Source organism: Temnothorax nylanderi, unplaced genomic scaffold (genome assembly GCF_030848795.1).
Source record: "Temnothorax nylanderi isolate EJ_2023f unplaced genomic scaffold, tnyl_v1.0 TNYL_tig0024_pilon, whole genome shotgun sequence".
Classification (NCBI taxonomy): domain Eukaryota; kingdom Metazoa; phylum Arthropoda; class Insecta; order Hymenoptera; family Formicidae; genus Temnothorax; species Temnothorax nylanderi.
The window spans coordinates 1,822,043-1,845,366 of NW_027249086.1; the positions used below are offsets into that span (position 1 = coordinate 1,822,043).

The following is a 23,324-nucleotide window of genomic DNA, read 5'->3' on the forward strand; positions in this document are numbered from 1 at the left end:
AAACATTCATCATTCGCATTTATATTATCACGTACAGCGTACGTGATAATGCAAATGTCGCACGAGCAGAACTCGACGTCGAACTTGCAGGAACAAAAATACAGCTGCAAAATAAATACAGAATTAACCGTCGACACCCGCGCGATCGTCTCCGCAAACGTTAATCCTCATACCGCAATTGGCACGTGCGATAAAACACGTTTACGCAAAAATACGAGAAAGGATTCAATTATTTATCATATTAATTTTTTTTGGCACGGCTGATTCCGCGTTACGTAAAAATTTTTCCAGCCAAAATCACGTGTTGCGAGAGACTCGCGAGATTAAAATGTCATATAAACGTTCGACGCGCGCAATACATTTTACAAAATAATTGTCCCTCTCCCTTTCTTCTTGGTGTTCGTATAATAAAAGTTCACTGCTCCAATTAGCAATAATTGCGATCGCATTTTACAGTCAATTGCTAAATTAACTAATGGTGCACTTTTATGTAACTTCGCGATAACGTCAGATTGCCAGATAATTGGAAGTATATCCGCGACCTCGAACGTTTCGTAACTTCTAAGATGACCATCCGAATTGGGTGCAATGTAATGTATATGAATGTCTATCGTTTTTGAGCGTGTCTCTAATGTGTGTCTCTCATATGTGTTCTCTCTACATCCGTTTTCCAGTTTCCCCTTTGTCAGAACCGCATGGTCGATTCGCGGTACGCCCTTTCTCGACCGTCCGCCAAGAGAAATATAATACTATCACGATAAACCACGTTTCTTTTACTTCTCTTCTCGAATATAGCGTCATCGCATTTATTCTAAACTTCCTGTGCTTTTGTTTCTTGTGGCCACTCTCGGTTATTTTCCTCGCGACGCCGAGGGAACCGTGTTCGGGGCTCTTTGTGTACCGAATGAAAAAAAATGACTCTCTTTCCCCTCTATGAGGTTTACGATATATACCCGTAAACTTTTCAATGTGGCACGCAGGTTGTGACAGAGCGGTGATGTTGGCAACTTCGCCAGTGTATCGCAATCTGCGCGCCGTATATATACACGTTGATTCCGTCGACGTCGGCAAGATAAACACGTCTCTCCAAGTTTTCGTTCTGAATGAAGAAACAAATTACTTTTTTCTTTGAAGCATCGCATATCCGTAAGCAGCGCGCGAAACTGCGATACGTTGCCGATATTATCTTCAGCTAGGATAAATTTAATTTGAACAAAGAATGAAGTCCGTTTGGATTGAAATATCGCGATACGTCGCCGTGATATTGCTTCAACACTTCGTCGATTATCTTTCGCCGATATCGAGGAGGAGACGCGCGCTCGGAGCTCTTCATTTTGAATAAAGAATAAATTTACTCCGACCTCTCTAAGACCCAAGATATTGCATATTTACGAACGCGAGCGCGGCTAAGCATTTCATTACGGCCGCGGCGCGAGGAAGCGGCGATACGCGTCGCGTTCTCGTAAACAGCTCAAGGAAGTAACGTCGAAAACTCGTCTCGTAACACAAAATACGCGCAATCATCAGCAAATTTAGCTTTCGACACGTAACGGCGGCGCGTAAATCCTGTGTGTGAACGCGTCGATCGCCCTTCCCCGGAAAATCGTACGTTTTAATGATAAATTAACGTCGAGGACGAAGCGAGGAAAGCGGTTGCCAAACGTTACGCGCAAGAAACTTGGGGGGGCCAGGCGGGATCCGTGCCGTCGTCGTCTCGGAACGCGCAAGCTGGTCGGGGAACATTGTTCGCCAGACACGGCATATGTTCATGAAGGTCTCGTAGCGGCGAGAGAGAGAGCAGGTGGTGGCCGGGGGAAGACAGGTATCTCTCGGAGGTTTTTCAGGAAGCCGAGCCAGGTACCCGTGATCGGTATTTTCTATAATAGCTGCCGCGCCGCGCCGGCTACGGCCAGACGGATAAATTTCGGACGTAAGAATCTTTATAGCGGACACAATACTGAATCTAGAGACTGCGCGACCTTCCCGTGAATCCCTTTTTAGAATTTTATTCCCGGGGTGAGCCCTACGCCCTCTGGCCCGGATAATTTCGGCGGAGATCCTGGGAAAAGGGAGGAAGAATAAACGCGAGGCACGTTTTTATAGCCGTTGGGAAAGACGATTTCACGACACCCGTGTTTCTTTTTCGATTTCTACGTGACGTGACGTTGTCATTCCTCGACTTATCTCCTTTGCCGTGACGTTGCCTCACGTTGATAATGAAACATTACGAGAATTGTGAATCAGTCTACGACGATAAGAGAAAGCGTTTTCCTTTGAGGTGAGCTGAAAAGCATGTGGTATCGTAACAAAGCCTGAGTCTTCACGAAGTTATCGCTACTTACTATTATTGCCCGCAAATAAAATTATGTTAAAATTATGTTATTATTGCCCGCAAACAAAATTATGTCAAAATAGATCGTAGGAGAGTAATCTCACCCACAGTAATTATTAATCTTAGAGTTAGTTATGTGCTATTCGTTTTCATATTTACGAGATTTTAGTCTCACTTTTATGCTTCGTAGTCTTTGTTTTTAAGTAGCAATCTCTCCACGCTTTCTCGTTCTAAACAATCTAAACAAAATGATAAATATCCAAAACTCGACAAAATTATCTCGATGAAGCAAAAAATATTCCAATCTGTTCCAGCATGGAACGAAATTCCGTGTACCGGAAAAAGTTACACGCGAAATGTAACGGGCGAATGCACACTTAAACTTATTTTCTCCGTATGATTGATTTTCTACGGTTGTCGCGTCCCCTCTTTTAGGCCGAGAGAATACGCACTGAAATTTATTTTCTCTTTGTTGTCTTCAATATTTGATACGCGATCGCGCCAATCGGTCGATCGAGAAAGCGCGCGCGGTGTTTACAGCCGCGGATGAGCAATGCGCAATTTACCAGCTTGCAATAGCCTCGCAACAATCACGGAATGCGCGTCGCAATTGTTGAGCACTTTCGCTCTCACGAGCGCATCGCCGATCGGCCGCGGAAGCCGCGCGCGCGTTGCTGCTAACGTTGCAAGCAAAACCGGGAAAGCTCTCGACCGTGATCTGGCTACGTTGTAAAAGATCGTGAAAGTCAGAGTCACGAATTCGTTTACGAATACCGGATGTCTCGTATCGAAATGTCCACGTGATTCACGCGCGGAGACCTAGTCATTCTTTCAGTTGCACGTAATTGATATAAATACCATTTAAAAAATGTAAAATGTTACACGCACACAGAGAGAAAAAAGGGAGAGGGGGGGGGGTGCCTTCAGATAAGTTGGAAATAATTTTTACGAAGAAATAGAATATCGAAGACGCGCCTTGGCTTTGTGTTTCTTAAATAAAACACTATATCTTTGTTTTGAAACAAAAAGTGAAAACAGAAAAGGAGAAGTTTGTTCTTGAAGCAATTCAAGATCTCGTCTGTTTTAGAATCTCCTCTCCTATAAATATATAATATACTTATCCTCTTCTCATACATGATATATTACATATCATACATATAATATATTGTAACTTTTATATATAATATATTCTTTTTGTGAATTATATATGTATGTATTCTATTCTGTTCTCCGAATTGAATTTTTTTCAAGATTTAATTGCGATTTCGTGTTTCATGCTCGAAATATGTTTATATGGTATTTTATTCGGGTCTTGCGTGGGCATATACGGTGTTCTCTAGGTGAAAAGGCATTCTTCGGGTTGGCTAAACTTTTCGTGGAAACGCCTTTCTGCAACATGGACGTGAACGATTGCTGTTCCCCACTGCGAAGGGCCGTAAGGCACGAAGGGAATCCAATCATCTCTCCTCCCCCCCTCTCTCTCTCTCTCTTTCTCAGGTGCTATCTATAATATCCACGTGTTTGTAAGTTGCTATTGTAGGTACGTGACTACGGTAATTGCTCAAAATTCTCTGAAGCATTTGAAGTACGATTGACAACCTGGGAAAAGTGCGTTTTGTTTCGCTGATATTGGTTTTTTTTTTATGATTACAATCTGTGTGTGTGTGTGTGTGTGTGTGTGTCGGTTCAACTATCACGAAGTTTTTGCGCGATTAGATACCATACTAGTTGCGTGGCATCGCGTGCGTTCCTGCCAATCTCGCCGTGATATTTCAATCGAATGATCCGAAAGGTCATCGAGTGGCATCTCACGAGAATTGTTAATCCCTTTGTTTTTGCGATTTTTCAAAAATTTTTTATGACTTTGGTTGAGCGAAAAAATGGAAAAAGACGAATATAAACAGAAAAATGCTCCCTCGATTTTTTAATCCTGCTATAAGAAGAATAAATTATGCATTTTCTTACCTAAATTACAGAAAATACAGGGTTTAACTGTTATTGGAAAATTAAGCTACACTGAAATACATTTACTTTATTTACTGAAAATATAATTATATCAATAATTTAAATTCGCAATTTTTAGATCTCGACACGTGCGGAATATTGTATGTACCGATTCTTTTAACATTAGACGTCATACTCTTCTTAAAGTCGCAAAGAAGCAAATTTCGCGACTGTAATTGCATCGCAGATGCGCGCAGTCAATTTCCCCGAAATCGTAACGTCAAACGTAATTCGCTGCAACACGATCGCACGAGACGGAGTTAAAGACGCCTGGTGCACGAAGAAGAGTCGTCCGCGACTCGCCCTTCGGTCCTCGGAGATTCGTTCTAACTCCGAAAAGCTAGTTATCCGTTTGCCTCTTCCCTGGGGGCGAGGAAGGGAGGGAATCTTCTCCCAGAGGAAGTTGCCCTAATCGTACGTCCAAGAGACGAAAAGAGCAGCTGGTTTTCTTCGATATCCGTATCTGGTAGTCGTACAATTACACATTCGTGCCGAATCGAAAATAAATATAAACGAAGCAACGTCTCTCTCTCTTGCAATATGCCGTTGCCGATGTTAGTGCGTGCCCCGGTATTTCCAAAGGCTTCACCTTCGAGAAGATCGAATCTTCCGAGCTAGAATTAGACGGGGAAACGTGTGTTCGCGATGGAACTAAATCTATAATTAATTTACCAAACGTTTATCTCGTTCCTCTTGGGAGACGTGATCTTCTCGTCGATATCGAGAAGACGTTCGAGTAACATCTCGACTTTTTAATTAAAAACTGCAAACTAAGGATTGTCCTTGTACCGCAACGGGTGTTTAAAGTTACGGTTTTAATACGTGGTTGACATAAATCGCGTGTCAATTAAACGCGTGAAACTCGGGTGCACATACGACGATGGGGGGGGGGGGGAGGATTTCCGCGATAGGAGTGTATTTTCGCAAAAGAGAAGGTGAGGAGGGGAGAAGCGGTAAAGTCATCGCGCGAACTTCTTAGTCAGCGGCCATGACGGAGAGACCGCAACCTTTTCGAGCGGAGACGCCAACGTGCGAGTTGGTTCGCTCAAGTAATTGCGCGATTGCCTCGGAGCAAGACCCGAGCGCAATCGCGGTCGTATGTTCGATAAATCGAAGTGGCTCCCCGGGGCGCTTGCACGCGGGACTGGCTCGCGTTTACTTCATCATGGGGGCCCAGTTTTTAACGCGAGTCGCGTATCGCCGATCGCGAGCGAAACGCAATTCCGCGCGCAATCGCTGCGCCACGTCGTCAATATATCGCTGTTTGTTAATAAATATATACGATCACGTGGTTCGAGCCGTACATACTTGCACGTAATCGATTCAATGTTGCTTAACTGACCCGGCAAAGGACTCTTTGCCGGAGCGGATATATCTTTTCTGCCGGCGAAACTCCTGGGACTTGATATTTAATATTGCAGGTCTTTCTATCCCCTGTTTACAGTTTTAAAGTTTAATCGAAGCTCGATAGCCTTTAGCCATTGATGTTTCCGTATTGAAGCGGTTGTCGTACATCTTTCTTAGAAAAGTCTCTTATCTGTAATTGTGGACGAAGGGTATATTCGAAGGACGGGAGGGGTAAGTCGACCCCGCTAGAAAGGTGTGAAATAATTAATGCACGCGCGCGTAATAAAAAATTTTCTAGTTGGCGTAACGTGTGACGGATCGCGATTAGGTTTCGCAATGCGGTAAGCGGTAATGGCTTTCGCATCAAGCGGATATTCTTATGGATTTGCGCTGTAATAAGCGTGTGGTACACTCTACAGTATTTAGTTTCATTCTTTGTTCATAATTAATGCGTACGCGAAGAATTAAATCAACATGTATAGACATGTATAGAGAAAAAGAGATAAATAATGATTTCCTTTTGCGCCAATATCATTATCAGCTGGAAAATTTATATCGCATAAACATTTTATAACATGTATGAGTCTAAAAGGAAACCGCGGTTACAAGTACGTTCTAATAGCCGATGAATTTATTTGCAATTACGTCACAATTGTGACTGTCCTTCACTCTTTTTTTTTTGAATTACTACAAATATTTAATACAGATACATAATTGCGTTGTTTGTGCGGTATAACGGGCGAGAATATTGAAGACAACAGCTGCGAAAGTTAACAAGTCCACGGACCGACACGGTTCACTTTTTGCAATATATATTTTGTACGACACACAAGGTGGCCATAATTTCCGAAAACTCGTTATACTCGGGATCCGCAGTGAAGAAAATGCATTCGCTAGAGGACCAGATCCTCGTCGAACGTATCTTGAATATTTTAATACCTACATCCTCTCCGAACCTACTAACGATTGAGATGTATTCGTATATATCCGCGTTCTTGACTGCAGTAAATGCAATATTATCTTTATACAGCATTTACTGATCTCTATTAGCGGAAATTTCGATAAGTTTATAATAATTACGTAAAATAGTCATGAGATATGTAAAATTCATATATAACGCAGAGCAAAATCAATATGTTATTCGGGTTCAATCCAACTAATTTTCAACTAATTTCATGAAATACAAACTCTCTCTTGGTTAAACACTTTTTAATCCTTAATTAATGAATCAAATTTTATAACTAGATTTAACTGCTTTAATATATCCAATATGCATCATTTTATCAGATTTAAAGTTAAAGGTTCTTGCGTTAGAGTAATATAATATTTATGTCACTATCGGGAATAAACAATGTTATATGACTCGCGCGACTATTCACGTATCGATAAAAGTCGAATAAAAACACTGTGTCATATGTTACGAAAGGATTGTTCGAGAGCTATATTGCCAAAAATGATATTTTATCTCGATAGTTTTTATTGATCTCTTTCCAATAATATTTTATTTGATGAAAAGTAAAATTTAGGAAAACAAGCGAGAGAAAGTATTGGCTTTGGACCTCTAAAATATGATTGTGGTTACAGGTGTTGGACAGGTGTAACAGTCATTCGTTAAACGATTAGCTATCTTACCAATATCTTAGGCAATACCACAATTATATTTTAGAAGTCTAAAGCCAATACTTTCTCTCATTTGCTGTACATATATAGTTCTTTAATTAAAAACGGAAAGTTGCACGCGTTTGACAGAAAGTAGAAAAATTAATGCGATGAAGGAGACGTGAAATCAGTAGTCTGATCACTATCCCTCGGAGAGCAAGGTGGGTCGGTCGGGTCTCTCTTCTCTCTCTCTCTGTCTCTCCTCCTTCCCTCTCTCTCTCTCTCTCTCTCTCTCGCTCTCACGCCATGGTTCTCTCTGTTCGTCTCTCGTTCCCCATCTCCCTTCCTCTCGAGCTCTCTGAGGTGCCAGCCAGTTTCGTGATACGAAGCGGTTTGGATCGATAGAGAGTGAGCTCCTTCGAGCCCTCTCGGCCTGGCGATTCCTGGAGGATTCGGAGGGAAGCCGAAACGCTCTTGAAGAAGGGCCCCCTCGGCAACCAGGCCTCGATTTCCGACCCGGGGACCAATGACCTTTGTTCTTGTCTGGAGGGTTCGAGGACTCGAGTGGACGATGAAAGTCTCTGAGATCGACTCGACTCGAGTCGAGTCGAGTCGAATCGTCGTGGGCAAGGCGACGCCAGCTGTGTGTCGGAAAATCGAAAACGCAGCTGCTCGAGAAACGCGCCGCCGCTATTTCGAAGGAGTCGATGGATTTCAAGCCGATAGCATGTTACACGGCCGCTACACTCGAATCCGTGCCGAAATAGTTCGAAATAGTGCGCGCGCACACACGCGGCTGTGTGTATATAGGATCGTGGGCGCGCGATGAAATATGAGAACTGCAATATCTGAACAACAAAGAAGTATATGGTGGAGAATTACACGGCACCGATTCGAGCGTGAATTTGAATTTTTGTCTTCCCTGGAAAAAAAATGAATTTTTTAAAGATTTTTCTACGCGAATCTGTATTTACGTATCACTGAAATACGAAGGATCAAAATGATTGTAGTTTAAATAAGATATTAGCGCGGTTATTCGAAATTATCTCCAAGCGAAATGTGTGTTGACTAATTCCTACAAATATATCACGGTCTCGTATTCGCCAGCGGTTTTCTTTCTTCCGTAAAATAGTCTCGTCGTCGCATATTTTGGTGCTATATTTTAGAAGCGGAGACGAATGATTTTCCACACTTTGAAATGCTCTTTAGTGACATTTTCTAGGATATTTTACGCAACGAGCGTTTCGTATCCGACACAAAGCGAGGAGTCGCTAAATCTTCGGCCGGTCTGCCGCACGGCATGCGGTGTGTCTTGTCTTATCGAAATCCAGGGTTGCCGCATAAAATGCGTTACCTCCGCCCTTACAGCAAACCTCGACCCGCAGACGTTAACGCATTGTCTGCTCTGCGGGTTTTTTATATTTTACTGCGTATGCGTCATAGTAGAATTTTCATCTTCATAAGCATATAATGATAAAATATTGTGTCACATGATTAAATAAGACCATATCTTCGTAGGTAGTGCGTTGAAACGCCCACTTTTTACTTTACATCGTCATTTATTTATGCTATTCAGAATTTTGCATTAAGTGACATTTATTTTTTTTTTACAAGCGTTTAAAAAAATTTTCGAAAGTGAGTTGGCCGCCACAATGGCGATCAACTAAAGTCTTAAACACTAATCCGAATCGTACACGCGTGTTATAACCCAGACCGACTCTCCTTTAACTTCGCCTCGGTGTTTTTGCTTTTGTCGCTTCTTCTCGTATCTCTCGCGAGAATAGAGAAAGAGAGACTCACCGCCGCGCACGTCGTCGTCGTCGTCGTCGTCGCTACCGCGAGAGCAGCAGTTTAAAGGTAAACGGGTTTCTCTCCGCTCGCGCAGACACACCGTACCACATCACCAGGAGGTTGGGCCCCGGCTCTCTTGCTGGCCACGCTGCGCGTATATACATACACGCAGCGTGCGCCCGGCACGAATCGCCACGCATATTGAGGCAACGGTGCCTGCCTGCCTGCCTGCCTGACTGTCTGGTTGTCTGGTTTGCGATGTCCGCTCGATGCATATCCCACGCGTTGCTTCAAAATTTCATGAGCCCGATAAAAGAAATCGGAGAATATCGGCGCGCGAGTAGTACAAACGTTATAATGAGAAGTCAAGGGAGGGAAGGGAGAACTTCTCAACTTTAAGCTCGCGAAACGTGTTGTTATTGTTGGCCGAGTCGATGTTTTCATCGAGATCGCAACTTTTTTTTTTTTAATATTTTTAGCTTTCGAGACGAAATTGTGTTCGGTTAAAAATATCCGTTCACGCATTGCGGGCTGCGAGTTTAAGAACCCTGAAAATAGGCGACATTTCTCGGGGATTGAAGAATCTCGGTGCATGTTATCGCGTCTGGAAATGTCGTAGGCCGACGAAGAGGTGGACTATACTGGTCTTTATACCAGGAAGATCGATAATTCGTTCGTTCTTCTCCACAAGGTCCAAGATGATCCATAACTTCCTTTAATAATCTTTAATAATTTCTTTGTCAAATGACGAACGTATCCGTACGCGTGATTGCCTCTTCGGAGTGCTGGCAAGTTTTTGTCTGGTGGCGACGGGACGGCGTGTCTCGTGAATATTCACCGCGGCGTCGGAGGAAGAAATAACCGATTTCGCCGCGGAGACAGAAGCCGCGATTCCGCTTTTGAGCACCTCAAAACGCGCGAGAGCGTGCTTTCGAGAACGAACGTCTTGCTGCCTACCAGTTTACATTTACAGTTGGCGGATCTTGCGAACAATCTCTCGGAATATTCTTTTCATTTCTGATTTCCTCAACGAATTGAGAAACTTATTTTCACCCGCGCTGCGTTTCTCGTGTACAATTTCTGAATTTTTTTTGCAGTATCTTCTGCAGTACCTAATGTAAAGCAGACTCACGTTGCATAATTTCGTAACTCCGCGTACACTGTACCTTCATCGAGAAATAGTTCCTCGAACACGATCAATAGTCGCGACGCAACGCGAAGAGAGGCGATATTAAGAGTACAATAGTAGAAGAGAAATGAAAGAATTCGTTGTCTTCTACCTATATACATATACATATACATACATATATATGTATATAGTCATTGTTTGGCGATTTCATTCGCGTATCATATTTTGTCGAAAGGCATTTATCACGGAACAGGCTTTGTCTCTTTAAAGATCAAGTGCTCCGTCTCTTTTCCTCTTGGACAGGCGACTTGCTTTATCACGTTGTCAGCGACGAGCGAGCTAGCACGAAGGGACCCTAAAAATACACGACAAACTTACGGTTATCGTCGGGGCCCACAGACATTTTTCCCTCGAACATGGGCCCGGGGTCCGCACGAAAGCGGAGAGACGGCCCCGAGTCCAGACCCGAAAGCAACGGCGCCTGGATATTCCGGTTCACTTAATCGTTTCCTCGGACCTGTGCCGGGGATCACGGGGCGGCCTGGGGATCACGGGCGATGCCGCGATGGTTCTCCGGCCCAAAAAGGCCCACAAAAAACGGCGGCGAGCCGAGAGAGGATCCTGAGAGAGATCCTCGCCACGTCGAATAACGCAAACAGAACGCCATGTACAGCTTCGTCTAAATTATCTGTCAAGGGATGATATTGTTCTGGCCGAACTGAACGTGTCTGTATACGCTGTTCTACTACCGTTGCATCGCATTTTGAGGTCTGCAATTTTTAGTTAAGATGAATACGGAGACAATTTTGGAGTAGTATAAATGATAAAAATAAATGTTTTTTTTGGGGGTGTTTGAATTTAGTAGGAATATATATGAGGAAATATTCTTCGTAGAATAAAAATTTAATTATATTGAATTATATCACGCGTGCGTATAATATTGCACACAAAATATGCGATATTTATGTCATGAGGTATTTACGATTTTTTAACTACTTACAATTTGACAAAAGTTATAGATGAAATTAATTGGATTTTAATTAATAATAAAAGATATATATAAATTATAGACGAATAGGTAATTTTGCGGTTATATCGCCGATTCGTCATTTATTCAAACCTGAACTGTAGTTCTGACATACTGATTTTTCTGACGACGAGGTCGACCCTGAGGATTCACACACGTGAAAAACTATAGCGGTTCGAAACTAAACAAATTAAATGACGACTTTATAGAGACAAACGTTGCACGTATTATCAACACGTATAAAGACATCGCTGCCATTTGCAGACCTTAAACTGCCGTCGTTAAATACGCTTAAACTTTTCATTTCGTATTCACGTTCTTGGAGTACTTCGCACTTGCGGAAATTACGGGAATTAATTATGCATATGGTATTCGAACCGAACGTATTTCCGGTGGGGACTTGCTCTTATCCTTCTCGTTCTTCCCTCCTCGGTACGACCCCCCCGCCGCTCTTCTCGCTCGCGCCATTACGTTAATCTCTAAAATGCATCCTTGTGTGTTTTTTTTTCTTCCACTTGCACGGAACTGTCCTTCTACTCTGTCCTTTTCGCTGCACGTAGCTATCTCTTTCGCTTGCGTAGATTATAGTTAACGTTTGTATCACCCAAGTAGCAATAAACGTCGCTCGTACCTTTTTACGGAACGGTGGAAACTTTCCTTCCATTTGTTTTCCCCTGTGCTTCTACCTATCGACGCGACTGTATGTATTATTTGTAAGTGTCTCTCCCTTGTTGCATTAACGACTGATTGTACCTCGATTCATTATGTAAACATCGCGATCGATAAGGGAGAGGGAGCAGCGTTTTGCGTAAAGTGTACGATTTTTCCTTCTCTTGCTGCCTCTGCCGAGAACTCGAGTGTCTAAATGTGCGCCTTGCGTGCCGGCGAGCTGTTGAAAAGGAGCGCTTATTCGGATGTTCGTTTAATTCACAGAGCCGATAATCTTTCTGTATAATTGTCGATACCTCTACGTTTCGCAAAGGAAACCTGATTATTGCAGTAATGAACCTCGATCCTTGTTTTATTTCAGTTTTGATTCTCAACTCGATCTTAAATCTCACGAATTTAGTACTGTCTGATCAACTGGTGACCCGGTGAATAAATAAAATTCTAAAATATACTTACAGTATTGGTAATGAGTAGTAATGACGAAATGAATATTTGAATAGCATTTTAGAAATAGTAGGTAATCAGCTATCTATAGAGAGAAGTTAAATCGTAAAATTCATTCATTGATTCGCGGCTCCATAAAGAGCAAGATTTACTGCTTCTGATCGCGCTAATCTTGTTTTATTCGATTCTATTGGTTAAGTACATTTGGAATATTTAGTGAAAAATTATATTTCAAGTTCACACGTACGGCATTTTATCTATATTTGAGAAATAGCGCGATAAATTTTCAATATATCTCTGGGAAAAATAAAGACGGAAATAACCCACTTTGGGGCCCACGATTACGCGTAACTATAAAAATCGTAATTAGCTATTATATCTATTTCAAAGATTTTTAAGTTATACTAGTCAATTCTCTCAATTAGTTCTGTCGATATTCAGTTACGCAAAAATAACTTTTCACTTAAGGGGCACTAACCAAAATGTTAATTAGAGTTACGATATCCAAATGATTTGATTATCTAAAATCTCGTGGGCCCCAAAGTGGGTTATATTTTTCCCAGAGAGTACGTATACTATAAATAAAATTATCAAACAAATTCTAAAATTTTCCTCGAGATATCAAAATAACGTGTCCGGCATTATTTAAAATGGCAATGCGTCGTTCAAAATTCACCTCGCGAAAAAAAATCGTCGCTTATCAAAGTGCTTTGCATGCACGAATTTCATGTCGATCTTTAGGTTCCCTTGCCTGCGCGAGGCGATACAAAATTATCTATTAACAAATGTTGATATCCTTGTTCGTCCTTTCGACGACAGTCACGTCGTTATATAAAGTAGCCGTTAATCGAAGAAGGATCTGCGAGCACTATTTACGACGCGCGCGACATTTCCGGAAATTAGCGACGTAAATATTCGCATTACGTGACTTTGCTAACGTCCCGTTCGGTTTATTGAATACGATTTACATGCAGTACGTATAGTCGCTCTTTTTCACGAGTACCTTACCATATTACGATACTCCAGTGTTGGTAAAAATATCTCGTAGCAACCAAATTGTTATTTCTCGAATAAAATATCTACTAGAATAATATCTGTTTGTATGTGATACTTGATCACGTAGAATCGGAATTGCTCGCGGTAATAATTTCGATCGTTACGTAATTTTAATTTTAATATCGCGTACAGAAAATTTTTTCAACGATATCTATTATAAAGGCAATATCGACTCTCGCTTAAGACGATTGATCTTTATATTTAAAACGGAGATAGAAATATAATGAATTTTCATGAAACTGTTTAAACTCTCCGAGAAATGCAGATCGGGAGCAGCTTTGGATTTAGATATAAGTGCGGTCACCAGGAAGTGCGCGCGATATCGCATATGAGATATACATAATTTAACAACACTGGCCGCGACGTGACGCGACGCGACGCGAGCTAAGGACGAGCGTGAGAAAAGACTGAGGAGACGATTAGCAGAGACGATTAAAGTAATGTTTAACGCGACGAAAAGGGTCATCCTCGAATTACGAGCGTAGCACGTATAAAACGTCGAGGAACGCATCCGATTTGGTTGTCAAGTCGGTCGCACAAGTCGTTTACTTTGACGATCGGTATTTCGAATCGTTTTTAGTTGAAACGTATACCTACCCGATAACGCTTTCAGATAACCGCGACTTATCGCGAGACATTTTTCTCTCCGCGACATATATTTCTTTCTGGCTGGATTGATTATTCGACGCGGATATTTAAAATCGTTATCGCGATGCCTCGCGAGTAATAGAGTACGATTTAACTCTCGTTGAAATCGGGAGGTAAAACGCAAAGGGGATCTCGGTTCGATTCCAGTCGAGCAGGAATCGACGGCTCTCTTCAGGAAATAAACACGATACGATCGAACGAGTTTCCATGGCGAAAAATATCGAGGTATCGCGGGGCGCGATATCGGCTATACCGGTCAGCTCGGACGTTCCCTTGACGCGTACGTCTCGCGTTACGAAATGTCAAGCCGGGGGGAGGGGTTAGAGAGACAGAGAGAGAAAGGAGAGAGAGAGATCTGTCACATATCCGTTCGAGATCCTCCCCGACCGAGGTAACATTTAAATACCCTCGCCAGGTTCTTCTCGGTGCACGTCGATCGGTGGTTCAGCCAAGTGATCTTGTGAGAGAAGTGAGAAGACAGCCTGGCTGGCTGCGCCCAGCGTCGCGCGCGCGCACACCGAGAAGGAACCTCCTTGTGTCAAGCTTGAGGACGACGACGACGACGACGACGACGACAACGACGACGGCGGCAACGGCAACGGCGAGGAGGGGGAGAAGGAGAAGGAGGAGGAAGGGGAATACCGCCGGACGAGAGAGCAAGTGACAAAAAGGACAGGGTGAGGAGTAAGAGGGAGAGTAAGAGAGAGAGAGACAGACACGGGCGAGAGGAAAGGACAGACGGAGGATGAATGGCCCCGGGAGTCATCAGCACCGCAGCTTGGGCATGCAGGGACGTTACAGAGCGGTGGTGGCCAATGGCGCCCCATCGGGGCCGCACGCGCGCACCCCCGCGTCGTCTCATCCCCGCAATGGTGGTTGGCACCCCCACGGTCTGCACCAGCAGCAGCAGCAGCAGCAGCACCAGCCTCAGCAGCAGCAGCAGCAGCAACAGCAGCAGCAGCAGCAGCAGCAATTCGCCGCCGGCAGCAAGGAATACCCGTACCGGCAGTGCCCGCCACGATATCACAATGGGTATATTAACGAACCCCGCGCAATTGCGACCGCCGTGAATTTAACGCGAATTTTCGCGGCGTGCGTGTTCGAGAGGGCAGGGACTCGGGCGACGATACCGCGACGAGAATATTTCTGTAGAGTTGTCGGTAAATTTAATTTTTTTTCTCGCGGAGACGCTTCTGTTGTATCGAAACGCTTTGTGACGATGGGGTAATACTTCCTTTGACGCGGTCTTTTTTCAAGTCTCATTCCCACGTATGTCGATACTTTTTACACTTCAATCGGATTCGTTTATTCTTATTAGAAAAGGAACGATAAAACGTTTATTACTCAAGGAGACATACGACAAACTTTATTTTTCTAATGTAATATGCGTGTGATTCATGGTAAGATCGTTCCGCGATGACGAAGAACGTACGCATCTCATTAGAAAAATATGTAGGATGTACCGGAGGTGGGGTCAGATTTGTACCATATATTAGCGATTCTCAAACCGTCTCGAATGAGAGAGCTAACGGGACAAAAGATACGGCACTTCCGCTTTAATAGAAATTTTGTTTTGCTCCACTTAAAAAATTTACTTTCAAAAATACGATTTATCACGGAAAATACATGCAAACATGCATCGGTAAATTTATAAACATATTGGTAAATTGATCATTTCGGCATTAATAAGTTTTTTTTTTATTAACAGATGTCTGCTAAACTTTTAGAAAACTTGATCTCCAGAAGTTGAATAAAAGTTTCGTTAATCCGTTCGACATTAAATGAAGAAGGAGAACTTAGTAATTTTACGTGTACTTCTGAAGTTTATCTCGTGAAGGTAAATTATAAATTGCGCTCGTAATTGAAAGTCTCCTTCGTATATTTTGATATTTTTTATAGCGGAAAGTCATTACGTTACGTAAACGGAAGACATTCTCCGAACGATGGAGAACAAGACGAATTTGGGACGCCCTGTACAATTTTCACGGACTTTCTACCAACTGTAGAAAGTCCGAAGTAAATAGAATTCCGTTTATTCAACGCCTGGAAAACGCTCTCGATCTCTATCGAGATTGCTCAAAAGTCGACACGCGTTTCATTACGGGATGGATCGAGCTTTTTTTCTTCTTCTTTTTTCCCGCGCGGCGAAAATTCTCGTGCCATGCTCCCATTATTCACCATGCATTTGTGCACGAACTTGGTGCATGGCTTAGCGAAAGTGCGAGATACACACATGCATACATATATATTATATATTACATACATTTTATATAATATGTACATTTATATATTGTATAAAAAATATATAAATATATATAATATATAAAATGTATAAAATGTATATTTCTAATGAGAGATTTATACATAAAATCAATTTTGTAATTAAAACCAGACTAAGCATCGCATTCAGGCTAGGCCGAGAGACCACGGTGTTGGCGTGTATTTAATTTTCAGAGGGGCCGACGTTGAAGAGTCGACGATTCTCTCTAATCAACGATAATCAACGGGCCCGCCGCGATGACGTGCCCGCGAGACGCGCTTTATTTCCGCGCTCTCGCACTTCGAAACCCTTTTTCACCGGCTCGGCCGCGCGGCGCCTATGTATTTCTCGTTTATCTGCCTACCTTAATTTAAATCAGTTTATCGATTTTCCTTCTCTCTCTCTTTCCCCATGTGCCCGACGGTGCGCACGTTCTATATATATATGTGTGTTTGGGGTGTGTGTGTGTGGCATCGCTGAATTCATTAGATACGACTATTATACTCTTGCCGCATGCGTGTAGATCTCACAACCTTACAGACTTACGAACGTTCAATTAGGATCTCCCGTATAGGGCGTCCCGATCTCTGCCTTTGATCTTAATGACAGAATTTGGAGACGATAGTAAATCCTTGGAGAATATTTCCGAGCGAAGCCGTAATAAGTAATTTTTTAATGCAGTGTAATGCTAAAATTGACCTTTGGATTGAAAATCTGATAATGAAAGTTTGCATGGAAATTTAAACAGTCTTTCTGTTTGTTTGCACTTACATATTTTACAGCGTTTAATTCGAAAATAAGATATGAACGTTTCGACTCGATTTTATTTAAGGAAAATTCGATTTCAATTAAATCGAAAACTGTGTCGTTAAAATTATAAAAGCGAGAATTTTTGTATATTTTATGTATATACACGCGGACTATTACTAGATAATCGATAACTTTTACTAAGTACTATTGCTATTAAAAAACTTAAAAAAAGCTTGAAAATATTTTTTAAGTACGTTGATTTTGATGAGATATCTAAGGAAGGTAATTAAAGATGTTTTTGATTCTGATAGAATTATCGATGCAACTGTATAATGTATTCGCATCCTCTTGCAAGCAATTGGTTCATCGTCGGCGACTATTGTTTCGCAAACAAAAACCTAGAATCAACGCTGGAAATTTTACTTTTAACGCAGTTTTTCGCTGCTCACATATATATATGTATCATTCGGAGAAAGTACAGTCGGTCAGTGGCATTCTGCATGTTAAAGACTGCAAGTTGCATGCAAAAAGACATTGAAAAAGTGCTGGCTCATGCGTTCGACTTGAATCACTCTATCAAGCCTTGCCTATATATAAATTCATGTTGCAAACACGTAATGTATACTTAATCACTTCACGATTGCACGATTTTGAGAGGCGCGACTCTTTCTGTCTGTTATCGAAAGATTACACCAGTAAAAGTAACTTTATAGAGTAAAAATTGTTAATATACCTATGGAAAACAAAAACAAAAAAAACATTAGCTGACATATAGCTAACACTTTATTTGTATCTCTATTTATATTTCATCGAGGGATAAAATTCTCTAATAAAATTCAACGTTGCGCAAATAATTCGGTTAATTAACTGACAACATAAATTTCATTTCAGGAACGTATCCCTTGAGAAGACGTTACATTAAAATCACACTTTTAACAGATTTTAATTCGCGGTTTAAATAGCACAACAAGTAACACATGTCTCGCAGCGGTTTATCATTTCTCCTCGACTAGACGGTTCTGAAGTCCATTCTCGCGGTCGGTCGTACTTCAAACTGGTGTAATCTCGCACCGTCTTACGATCGCCGCTATTGACGCATGACATCGACATCTTTGAAAGCCATTTAGCTCCGCCAATTGACTCTAATATCCGTCGAGAACGAACGGTTTTACTACGCCCCGCTTTTAACATTTTACTTTCTCGACTTTTTCCACGCCATGTTTATATGTTACGCCCGGTTATCTCGTTCAGCATGCTCGCGCATATTTATCAGTTTCGTGCAAGTGTACACTTATGTATAGATTTTTTTCCCTCTCTCTCACGACCGCGAGGCATCTCGATTCCTTCTGTCGAGTCTCGCGAATGTTGACGCGTGACGACTAAAAGTAAAAAAAAAGGAGGCAAGAGAACGCGATAGATTCCCGACAAAAATGCTCTCTTTCACGGAAATCGGAGGAAAAGTCGAGTCGAGTGCCATATAATGCGACGAATTAAATACAAATACATAAAATAAATCGCGAGTACAATATGCAACATTGATGTCAAGCCGTACGAACGCACGCGGACGAAATTATGTAAATAGCATTACGTTACATCATGTACTACATACGAGAGCGTAGTGTGACTATTTTACCCAACGTCACGTCGTGCATTATGTAACGTTACAGTTCGGCTTCCATTGACACGTATGTATATCCTTTATGACGCCCGCTCGGCAAAAGTATAACCGGTCCGATTGTGCGACGATAAATAAATCCGCGGCGAATAAAAATAAATAAACCGCCCGGCGCACACAACCAGCTTGCCGAATCGTTAACTATTACGGCCAATTTATTCGTCCCTGCTTGTAGGTCAGGCAAATACATAGAGAGAGCCGTGTCCCCGCCGCGGTCGGACGTCCTTTCGGCCGTCGGATTCGTCGCGGATTCGGCTGTCGCTTTTCCGTTTAACCGAAAATTGAAGATGGATATAGCGCCGATGAATGTCAGCGACAAAATTATCGCGGCTCTCGAATCTTTAATACGGGCGAGCGCTTCTAATTTCGGCCGTAATAAAATGTCACGGTGCAAAGGCCTCTCACGCTCGCGACCGGGCTCGCGACTTATTTATCAGCAAAACTCCGAAAGTATCACTCGTGCGATTTATCGACGATATTTTCGCCTCGCGAACACAACGCCGGTCTCCCTCTTGTCCGTTCTTGTTTACGACGCGCGTCGTCGCCGCGGACGTCGCTATCGTTTCAATTCTGATGACTGCGACTTTCATAAAAGCGCTCGCGAGAGGAGAGGCTTGCTTAATCGCGAACCGCTCGAGCCTAAGCCTGAATCCGCGACGTTGCAAATTACTTCGGAGCCGAGCGAATGATCGTCGGAACCCTAAACTCGCCTGCCTGCCGAAATCGCGAGACGCGGGACGTGGAGGAAGAAATCGAGATGATTCTTGACGGTGGAGAGATTTCCGATCGGGTCGAAAAACCGGGTCTTCGCCCGGAAATAAGATTTCGCCCGCGGATTTGGCGCGCGCACCGGCGAGACCTTGCGCACGCCAGCGAGTCGAGCGGGACTAAAATTAATTAGACACGTCGAAATAGATCACGCTTCGCGTCCACGCGGATCAATACGCTCTCGCGCGGAAGTGCGAGAGCGAGAGTCGCGGGGATTAGGCGGGTCGGCTCTCTTTCAAATTTGCATAACGTCGAATTCCCGTCACTTCCTTCATTTGAACGTCGAATTAAATCGCAGTATTTTCGTGTTCTCGCAGCTAGGAGCCGCAGCGACGCCGACGAGCGCGAGCGAACGCTTGAAATTTTAAGGAACCGCCCTCCCCCTGCGCGCATATACGATTCCGTTATCGATTCGCTAAAGAAGAAGAGATCCGCCGTTCTCGCCGGGAAATTTTTGTCGAGGAAAGGGCAGCTTTTATCCAGCTTTTTTTCCCACGCAGAAAAAAAGAAGCGTTAAATCAAAATTAACGTAGCGATCTATAATCTTCTGATAAGAATTTCAACTCTTTATTTCAACTTTTTTTTGGTTGAACTATAGTTTATATATCAATGACTTTATTTAAACCTTTATTTAAACACGTTCAAGGAGGTTGGAGGTTTCTTCGTTTCACGCAATATATATAATCTTATTTCAAGATTATAGATTGTTGCGTATATATGAGTATATAAGTCTTGAACACTTCTTTTTTTCTGCACGGAAAAAATAAGCTGGATAGGAAACTGCTCTTACTTTTTTTTCTATGTGCACGCAGAGAACTCCTCCGCGGGATCGTTGCGCGGAGGCAGGGAGATTCGCGTTGGCCGAGATCCTCGTTCCGCGGCCGTGTACGTGACTCATCTCGTTACGAGAGTGCGGCCGGTATATCGGCGCTTATAACCGAGTTTATCGCTCGGCGGAGAACGGCGTATCTCGCGAGGGATTTACTACGTATTTTCCGTTCGCCTTTCCATGCGCCACCGTGTACGCGAATCTCTCTTCCCCCCCTGCGCGTATCTCGGCAACCCGCTCATATTTTCTCTCCTATATGCAGGGATTGCCCCGGGGTCGGCACGTCCTCCGGACCGACTGGCAAGGAGGTTTCCTATCACGGGAACGTGGGTGGAAGCAGCGTGGGATATAAGCCGCCACCGCAGCACAGCCCACAGACGAGGGGCCCGTCGCCGCACTTCCCCCAGGAACCAGTAGGCCCGCCGGCCAACTCCCCGCCGTTGCACATCAATATCTGCGGACAGGTGAACGCCTCTTCCTTGGTCCCCTTTTCTCTCTCTTTTTTTCTCTCCCTCCTTTTCGAGAAGATCGCCTAATTGTAATAACCGTTTGTGATTTCAGGAAAATACCATGCGCGGTCCTATACTGAACATAAGTCCCGGCCTCGGAGCCAGCGGAGTAGACATGGAGTACCGCAGGAACTCTCAAGGTACCCGACGTTCCATCCTCCGTTCGTTCATCCGCAACGGAAGTTCGTTGCTCGAGCCTGCGTGCAATTTTTGTCTGCCTTTTCTTTCGCGTCGCGTCGATTTAATTTGGCTAAAGTGATCCTTAAAGATAGAGAGTCTTTCGTGATCCGATGTCGCGGTAAAGTTACGTAAATCTCTGCTTTCAGCCACGAACCAGCTACCTCTAAGCCCTGTGCAGATCCAACCATCGCCGCCTTACTACAGGCAGCCTAGTCAGGACGATGGTAGAAAAGTGAGTGGCTGTTTTGCTTTACGCTATGACGACAGTTGAAATGACATCTCGGTGTCAATAATTTGTATTTTCCATTGAATAATTCGAGAGAAACGAGCTTATCGTGATCGCGGTTGACGACAGAATTCACGAACTAAACTCCCTGATTCGCGATTAAATGAATTGTACGTTGTACTCAATAATTACCGACAAGCTGAAAATAAGATTCTGATCTTCCTAACAATCTACAGTATTTTTCTTTTCTTTGATAAAAGAACCATGTGTCTTCCTATCCTTAGCGAAAACACTGTTCTGATGTCCGGAATTTTGTTTTATAACGAGCTTACGTACGCGATGTTTACTTAATGTCCAAGTGTGACATCCCGATTATTTCACTAATTAAAACAAGCCCTTTACCAAGTCACTAATTACTACAAGCTTTTTGATATTCTGCTGACAAACTGAGAGCTTTTCTTCAAACGGCACATTTACTCGGAGCGGAAGTGAGTAAGAGAGAACAAACGATACAGACAATATACAACGTGATGTTTTTCCAGAGCGAGTCGCCGTCGAGGAAGCGTCGCCGAATATCTCGCAACGGCGCCGTGTCTGGAATAGAGGTCCGAGAGACGACGCCGCCAGCGCCAACGCCACCCCTGCACACACCACCGCCTTGGGAATTTGGGGGCGCGCCACAACGGCGCTCGCCCCGCAATCACATATCCACTCGCGGCATTTCGACGGTCAGGAATCAGCGTTATCAGCGATACGCGGATTCGTTCGGGCTCTCCTATCCGTTCCTGGGTCACAGTCCCCATCAGAGCATCCACAATTCCCATCACGGCCTTCACAATTCGCATCACAACATTCATGGCTCCCACCCCCACGGTCTACACAACTCCCACCACAACATCCATAACGCACATCAGGCGCATCCCCATCCGCATCCCGCGGCCAGTGGTACGGGGCACCATCCTGCGCAAGGGGCAAACGCGCCCGTGGTCGTCGACGTTGGTCAAGTCGGCGTGTCCGGCCTAGGAGTCGCCGTTAGTGGAGAGCCGCTGTGGCATCCGCAGGCGCCTGGCTACAGGATTCCGTGTCAGCTTCACAGTCTCTACTCACCTCATGGAACGCACCCGTTCGGACATTCGTGCCAGGTAGGTCGGCAACAAGTTTGTCCATTGCGAATAATTGTTTTATTTTTTTACCGGGTAAACAAATCGGCCCTTCGAACTGCATTCCGCCATATCTCTTAATTAGGGTATTTTTATTAGATAAATTTTGTACTTTACTACATACACTGTCTATTCGCATAACAGGTAACGCATCATCACAGTCATTATTCCGCTGCTCATCCAACGCATCCGAGTCACGGAATAGTCGGTTCTTTGGTGGGTGCTGCTCCCAGAGGATACGCGCCACCAGCCGGTGGTGTTGCAGGTCTGCACACCGCGGGTCCACCGCCCGTCCACACCGATTACACCGCGCATCATCAATTGTCTCAGCAGGTGAATTTGGAAAAACATCCTAGGACGGTTTTCCGATTTTATATTTAAGATTGTTCTAAGTCTGGTTTTGGATGGTCTAGATGATCCACTGAATGAAATAACTATACAACATTTTAAAATTGTCCTTCAAACAATCTTAAATATAAGATCGGACTGAGAATACCGCTCTGTTATGGATTATTATAGAGGATTCATTCTCGGCATGTACATACGTCGAACACTAAACGTCATAGTCCTTCGTTAGACTACGATATTTTTGCACAACTGCTAACGTTCTTTTTTCACGTTTGCGTTTCTAGAGAGAAGTTGAGCTCGAACTGATAGAGTCCCATCATCACCACAGAGTGGGCGCCACGGCTGGTGCACCATTGCCGTTACCGCACTCATATTCCCCGCCGGCTCTTACGCAGGTGACGACACCGCCGCCCATATTCCTGTCGGAGACGCGAAACAGTCAATTGGAGATTGTACAGAACAGAAACCGACGGCTAACGTCCAACGTCCTACGACGGCCAAGATTCAACAGATGGAGGAACGCGACTCAATTACCCATGGCTTATCCGGGATATTTATTACACTTCCTGTACG

At 43.6% G+C, this 23,324-nt stretch overlaps 1 protein-coding gene across 6 annotated transcripts in view; it reads left to right on the plus strand.

Moving 5' to 3' along the window:
• Window positions 1-23,324, plus strand: part of Mura (ring finger protein murashka) — a 50,448-nt gene that overhangs the window by 19,258 nt on the left and 7,866 nt on the right. For 5 of the 6 annotated variants that reach the window (XM_071701213.1, XM_071701212.1, XM_071701210.1 and 2 more), the window contains exons 2-8: window positions 14,462-15,078; window positions 20,591-20,792; window positions 20,890-20,977; window positions 21,164-21,249; window positions 21,786-22,385; window positions 22,548-22,736; window positions 23,036-23,319. In XM_071701213.1, the coding sequence (XP_071557314.1) occupies window positions 14,792-15,078; window positions 20,591-20,792; window positions 20,890-20,977; window positions 21,164-21,249; window positions 21,786-22,385; window positions 22,548-22,736; window positions 23,036-23,319 (1,736 nt within the window). In that variant the 5' untranslated portion in view covers window positions 14,462-14,791. The remainder of the gene's footprint in view (window positions 1-14,461; window positions 15,079-20,590; window positions 20,793-20,889; window positions 20,978-21,163; window positions 21,250-21,785; window positions 22,386-22,547; window positions 22,737-23,035; window positions 23,320-23,324) is intronic. The other variant, XM_071701216.1, reaches the window with a different exon arrangement.